Consider the following 7,500-nt stretch of genomic DNA (forward strand, 5'->3'; position numbering starts at 1 on the left):
GCCAACGACAACGTCGCCGACGCCACCGACAAGCCGGAGGACGAGAAGAAGGACGACAAGAAGAAGGAGGAGGAGCACGAGGAGCTGGACCTCAACAAAGGTTCGTTACCGCCAAAAAGAAACGTCATAACTATGACTTTATTATCTCATAGCTATGACTTTATTATCTCATAGCTATGACTTTATTATCTCATAATTATGACTTATTATCTCATAACTATGACTTTATTATCTCATAACTATGACTTTATTATCTGATAACTATGACTTTATTATCTCATAACTATGACTTTATTATCTCATAACTATGACTTTATTATCTGATAACTATGACTTTATTATCTCATAACTATGACTTTATTATCTAATAACTATGACTTTATTATCTCATAACTATGACTTTATTATCTCATAGCTATGACTTTATTATCTCATAATTATGACTTTATTATCTCATAACTATGACTTTATTATCTCATAACTATGACTTTATTATCTGATAACTATGACTTTATTATCTCATAACTATGACTTATTATCTCATAGCTATGACTTTATTATCTCAGGACTTTATTATCTCATAACTGTGACTTTATTATCTGATAACTATTACTTTATTATCTGATAACTATGACTTTATTATCTCATAACTATGACTTATTATCTCATAACTATGACTTATCTCATAGCTATGACTTTATTATCTCGTAATGAAGTCATAGTTATGAGATAATAAAGTCATGAGATAAGACAGTCATAATCATGAGATAATAAAGTCAGAATTATGAGATGAAGTCATAGTTATGAAAGTCATCTCATAATTATGACTTTATTATCTCATGATTATGACTTTATATCTCATAGCTATGACTTTATTATCTCATTACTTTATTATCTCATAATTATGACTTTATTATCTCATACCTATGACTTTATATCTCATAACTATGACTTTATAGCTCATGACTTTATTATCTCATAATTATGACTTTATTATCTCATGAGTATTACTTTATATCTCATAACTATGACTTTATTATCTCAGGACTTTATTATCTCATAACTGTGACTTTATTATCTCATAACTTTATTATCTCATAACTGTGACTTTATTATCTCATAACTGTAGCTGTATTATCTCCTAACTATGACTTTTATTATCTCATAGCTATGACTTTATTAGCTCTTACCTATGACTTTATTATCTCATAACTATGACTTTATTATCTCAGGACTTTATTATCTCATAACTGTGACTTTATTATCTCATAACTTTATTATCTCATAACTGTGACTTTATTATCTCATAACTGTAGCTGTATTATCTCCTAACTATGACTTTTATTATCTCATAGCTATGACTTTATTAGCTCTTACCTATGACTTTATTATCTCATAACTATGACTCATTATCTGATAATTATGACTTAGTTTTTGTGAGCGTTAACGGGCTTCCATACAGTTTGTGTAGATTTGAGAGCGAGAACCAAAGACCTGACTACGTTTCTTCCTCCTCTCAGCTCTGCAGCATGCAGGGAAGCACATGGAGGACAGCATCGTGGCCTCCTACACAGCACTGCTGCTGGGCTGCCTGTGTCAGGGGAGCACGGTGAGACACACACACACACACACACACACACACACACGGATCCATTACTTATTGATGAATACATGCAAACATGTAGAATCTGAGATATTTATGCTCATAATTAGTGTTTTGCTGTAAAATATAGATGTGTGTATCATGTTTATGTAATATTTGCATCATCTGTTCTCTCTCTCCAGTTGAATGTGACCACTGTGAGAGATAATCTGCCGAAAGGAGATTTCTCCATCATGACAGAAATGCTGAAAAAGTTCCTCAACTTCATGAACCTCACTGTGAGTCTCAGCTGTTTATCGTGTGTGTGTGTGTGTGCGTGTGTGTGTGTGCGTGTGTGTGTGCGCGTGTGCGTGTGTGTGTGTGTGTATTAACTGACCTCTCCTCTCTGCAGTGTGACGTCGGCACCACGGGACAGAAGTCCATCTCCAGGATCATTGACTACCTGGAGCACTGCTAGAGAGAAGCCCGTCTCTCTCTCTTTTACTCTCACACACACACAACCTTCATCTTCATCACCATCACCTTCGTCTCTGCGTTGGGACAGACGTCCTCTTCCCTTTATGATGACGTCATCGGTTACGATCATCTTATATTCTACTTTTTATTTAAGACTCAAGTCAGTATTATGTTTTCTTCCCGACCCGTCTTATTTATGAACGTCTTTCAGAGCGAAGCGTTTTTGTGTGACATCACTGCCTTCTATCGACTGGCGAGGCGGCCATTTTGTCCAGCTTGTCATCACAGCTGGTCATCGCCAAAACAACCACCGCTGACCCGAATGCTTGCTCTCCACGCTGTGTTCTTCTTCATCCTCCTCTTCCTCCTCTTTCTCTTTGGCCTCTCCACGCTGTGTTCTTCTTCTTCATCCTCCTCTTCCTCTCCACACCTCCAGCAGGCAGGTTGAGGCACATAAATGAAGTATTGATCTTCTCTGGCCAAAGAGCCCAGGCTCAAGTTCAGACCCCAAATTGGCGGCTTTTGTGAAGTTAAGGTGGCATTTTTTTTTTTTTAAGGCGGGACTGTAAACGGTGTGTGTGTGTGTGTGTGTGTGTGTGTGTGTGTGTGTGTGAGTGAGAGAGAGAGAGAGAGAGCAGAGTTCTTCTAGCCGGCTTTAAATTGTTCTTGTGCCGTAATTGACAGCGGGTGTTTCTCCCAGCATGCCGAGCGCACACAACAACACACCTGAGACTTGACGACCCTCTTCTTCTCCTCTTGTTCTTCTCCTCCTCCTAGAAGCCCAAAGTTCAGCTAGTAGTTTAAGTTTCTGTCTCGTAACTCTCTCTGATTTGGGGAATAATTGTTTGTTTTTGTTGAATACAGAAAAGTTAGTTAGAATTTGATCTGTTAAAGTTTGAATCGTCAAACATGTTCATCCCGTTAATTTGCATCTGTTTGTTCCTCTGTGATCTCACACACACACACACTCCTCTTTTTACTTCTACAAAGCTTTATTCTCAGACGGCAGAAGGACGGACAGCTTTTTGTACATAGTTCTTGTACATAGATTGATTTCCTCGTGTAGGCTGGGGGCTGCTGGATAATGTGGGCGGGGCTTATTGTGGGTTGGGGGGTTAAAAGTTAAACGTAGACCGGTAGACTCTACTTTTCTGAATGACTCTCTGTGACTCTATTTTTTATTTTCTAAAGCCGTGTCGTCGTTCTCTGAACTGCAGGAAACTTGATCTTTGTAAGTTTCTGATGTCTTTGGTTACCTGTATATACTTTTAAAATAATAAAAGTTGCTACTTTCAGTACTTTCCTCTTGGCGTGTGTTTTCTTTCTGTTTGATGATGATGATGATGATGATGATGATGATCTCTTCTCAGAATCTGACATTTTCTGCCTTTGAACTCTTGAAAGACACATTTTGATGGAACACAGAAGGAGAGAGGGAGGAAGAAGGAGATGAAGTGAGGAAAGAGGAGATGAAGTGAGGAAAGAGGGAGGGAGGAAGGAGGAGGGGAGGTGATGGTCAACTTTTAAAAAGTCCTTGGTAAAAAGTGAATAAGTCTTTAAGTTAGTTGGAGATGTTAAAAAGTACTATTAATTATAATAATAATAATTCGGACATTTTCTGCCTTTGAACCTTTTTCTTTAAAAGTTGTTTCAGAATATTTTTAAAATGTCTTCATCTTTTTTCCAAGACTCAAAACAACGAGACAATAAAATGACATCAAGTTCAAGAAAAATATATATTTTACTCCTCCAGGTGCAGATTCACACAAACCTGAAACACTAAACTCTGTTGGCAGCGAACCGGGACAGGAAACCCAATAATTACACACATTATTTCAAAATAAAAGTCATTTGGTGCCGCTCGTTCTCTCCCACGCGTCATAACTCCTCTGCGTCTCCGCGGCGCGCGCCGGGCCTGCGCCGCTCTTCCCCCGCGCGTGGACGGGCCCCGTCGGCTCCTCGGGTCCCTCCTCCCCGGGGCCTTCCTCCTCCTCCCCGGGGCCCTCCAGCAGCTCGCTGAGCGTGGAGATGTAGATCTGCGCCATCTGCAGCGTCTCTGACTTGGACAGCTGCTTCTCGCTCTCCAGGTTCGGGATGACGCTCCGCAGCCGGTCGAAGGCGACGTTGAGGCCGAGCATCCTCCTGCGCTCCCGGGCGTTGGCGGCCAGGCGCCTCCGCCTCTGCGCGCGCTCCAGCGCACTGTTGTCCGGCTGCAGGTAGCGCAGCGCGGCCCCGGAGGCCCCGCAGGCCCCGGGGCCCAGCCGGAGCCCCAGCACGGCGCACGGAGCGGCGCGGTGGTCGCAGCCGCGTCCGGCGCGCTCCGCCCCGGGTCCCCGCTGCAGCAGAGCCTGGAGGTCCGCGTGGAGAGCCGCCGGGGCCGCGGGGCCGCCGGCTCCTCCCTCCGGGGGCCCGGAGAGGAAGGGCTCGAGGAAGCTCTTACTGGGCGCCATCACTCTGGGTTCTAGTCCACTTGTTGAACCAAAGTCCCTCCGGACAGTTCACTGGAGCTCAACGAAGTCTCTCCACTTGCTCCACCTTTGATGGGTGGATTTATGGAGATGGGCGGCGCGGGAGCGCGCCGTGCGTGCTGCGGGGGCGTGGAGAGGGTCGTGTGCCGATCAGAGCCCGCTGCGGGAGGGACTCGAACCAAGTTCATCAAAAGAGGATTAGAGGCGTCTCACTGCGCCGCTGTGGGCCGATGCATGGAGGCGGCCATGCGGGGAGGAGGAGGAGGGATGAGTAGAGGGAGGAGAGGAAGAGAGGGAGGAGGTGGAGGGAGGAAGAAAGGAGAGGAAAGGAGGGGGAGGGAGGAGTAGAGGGAGGAGAGAAAGAGAGGGAGGAGGTGGAGGGAGGAGGAAAGGAGGTGGAGGAAGGGAGAGAGGAGGAGGAGAGGGAGGAGAGGAAAAGAGGGAGGAGGTGGAGGGAGGAGGAAAGGAGGTGGAGGAAGGGAGAGAGGAGAAGGGAGGAGGAGAGGGAGGAGAGGAAGAGAGGGATTAAGATAGGAGAGGAAGGGAGGATGGGATGAAGGGAGGGAGGAGGAAAGGAGGATGGGTTGAAGGAAGGGGATAGGCAGGGAGGGAGGAAAGAAGGAAGAGAGGGAGGAAGGAGGGATGGGAGAGGAAGGGAGGGAGGAAGAAAGGAGAAGGAGGAAGGGAGGGAGGGAGTGAGGCGAGGAAAGAGGAGGGAGAGGAGAAGGGAGGAGGAGAGGAAGGTAGGAAGGAAGGAGATGGAGAGAGGATGGGATTAAGGAAGGAGAGGTGATGGTCAAATTTTAGAAGTGTAAAAATAAAGTCTTGGTAAAAAGTTAAGTGAATAAACCTTTAAGTTGTAGCAGATGTTTAAATGTATTAATAATAACTTCAAGTATTTGTAATTAGACATATTTTATTAGACACCACTCACTCTGCGCATATATATATATATATATATATATATATATATATATATATATATATATATATATATATATATATTTACATGTATATATATATATATATATATTTACATGTATTTATATATATATATTTATTCTGGAACTTTTATTTCTGTTTTGTTATTTCCCCCAGGAGAAATGAGGGGAAATACTCTTCATTGTTTTCTTCATTAAACCTGGAAAGAGTTTAAACTTTAAAACGTACACGAGGGATTATTTTATTAGACGTCTTTAAAAGAGAAAGTGAAGCTTTGAGACTTCATGTCGGGACATTATTAATTATTGTGTGTGTTTTGGTCCCAGTGAGGGTGAGTTTTGATAGTTAGTATAGCACTGGTTCCTCCTCTTCATCATGATCTCTGCAGTTGTTTGTTTCCTTCATCAGAGGAAAGCAGAGTGAAGCGTGACGTGAGATCTCTGCTTCTTCAGGTTAATTAAAAGCGGCTCCCTGAGGTGTGAGGCCTGACAGCGCCGTGGCAGCCTCTCCTCCTCTGGACCGACTCCAGCGGGGTCCATCGCTCCGTGCCAGCGCTCTGCCGGGCCCGTCAGGGGCCTCGGCGTGGCCCTCGGGACACAAAGGACTCCCTCTGGGCCACCAGGACCCTCGCTGTGGTCCGGCTTCTCCTCTCCGATCCAGAGCACGTGCACGGGGAGGGTTGTGGTTGTTGTGTGTCTCTTTGTAGTTGTTGTGTGTCTTTGTGCACGGGGAGGGTTGTGGTTGTTGTGTGTCTCTTTGTAGTTGTTGTGTGTCTTTGTGCGCGGGGAGGTTTGGCTTCGCGGCTCGGAGGACCGTTGTTGGCACGCTCCGCTTTATTAAACCCAATGAAACGGCTCGTTGCAGCCGGCGGACGGACACGGGCCAAAGATCAAGCTCATGCAGACGCCACCGAGCTGCAGTCAGGGACAACGTCCACGTGGTTCTCTGCTGCATTCAGCGCCTCCAGACGTAGGACTTTAAAACGCACTCAAAACGCACTCAAACAGCAGGAAACCGTGTGTGTGTGTGTGTGTGTGTGTGTGTGTGTGTGTGTGTGTGTGTGTGTGTGTGTGTGTGTGTGTGTGTGTGTGTGTGTAAAACGTGAGACGAGAGTTTCAAACCAGAATCAACAACATGAAGCTGTACGGTCAGAGTTTCTGCGTGTCGTTAAAGTCAGGCAGGTTGGATGTCAGGAGGTCTGCCATTTTTAATATTTGATTCGTTTCAGCGTCTTGCGTCATCGACCCCGAGCTGATAGATGCTGAAGGTTTCTGAGAAAACAAATCTGCCAATATTTCACATCTCATAACAAACAACTAATGATCCGGTCCTGGGTCCTGAGTCCTGGGTCCTGGGTCCTGGGTCCTGGGTCCTGGGTCCTGAGTCCTAGGTCCTGGGTCCTGAGTCCTGGGTCCTGATCCACCAGATCTAAAGGCAGACTACGATACAACGGGCCCCTGGGCATCTCTCCTGCACAGCCTCTTGTTGCTGCTGTTTTATGTCTCTTTGTAGTAGTTGTGTGACTTTGTAGTTGTTTCGTGTCTATTTTATAGGTATTTTCTGTCTCTTTGTAGTTGTTTCGTGTCTCTTTGTAGTTGTTGTGTGTCTTTTAGTAACTGTTTCGTGTCTCTTTGTAGTTGTTTCGTGTCTATTTGTAGGTATTTTCTGTCTCTTTGTAGATGTTTCGTGTCTCTTTGTAGTTGTTGTGTGTCTTTTAGTAACTGTTTCGTGTCTCTTTGTAGTTGTTTCGTGTCTATTTGTAGGTATTTTCTGTCTCTTTGTAGATGTTTCGTGTCTCTTTGTAGTTGTTGTGTGTCTTTTAGTAACTGTTTCGTGTCTCTTTGTATTTAGTTTGTGTTTCTTTGTGCTCATTTGAGTCTCAGTGTAGTGTCCTGGTGTCTCGTTGCAGTAGTTTTGTGTGTCTCTGTCGTCCTTTTGAGTCTCTACCTGGTTGGTACGTGTCTCTTTGCTGAACAGTTTGTAGGTGAAGGGCTACTTTGGGGCCAAAGTGATCCACCCGTGATCCCAGTG

The 7,500-nt window shown here is 44.6% G+C and overlaps 1 protein-coding gene across 1 annotated transcript in view; it reads left to right on the forward strand.

The window, feature by feature from the left end:
* LOC306753655 (wings apart-like protein homolog) overlaps positions 1-2,490 on the forward strand; it is a gene marked incomplete at its 5' end in the record, with an annotated part of 25,419 nt that extends 22,929 nt beyond the window's left edge. Inside the window, 4 exons of the mRNA XM_079237550.1 lie at positions 1-100; positions 1,521-1,609; positions 1,786-1,881; positions 1,995-2,490. The exon at positions 1-100 is cut by the window's left edge and continues 132 nt beyond it. Coding sequence (XP_079093676.1) covers positions 1-100; positions 1,521-1,609; positions 1,786-1,881; positions 1,995-2,060 — 351 coding nt within the window. The 3' untranslated portion in view covers positions 2,061-2,490. The remainder of the gene's footprint in view (positions 101-1,520; positions 1,610-1,785; positions 1,882-1,994) is intronic.
* Between the last annotated feature and the right edge of the window lie 5,010 nt (positions 2,491-7,500).

Source organism: Taurulus bubalis (genome assembly GCF_910589615.1).
Source record: "Taurulus bubalis genome assembly, chromosome: 2".
Lineage (NCBI taxonomy): Eukaryota > Metazoa > Chordata > Actinopteri > Perciformes > Cottidae > Taurulus > Taurulus bubalis.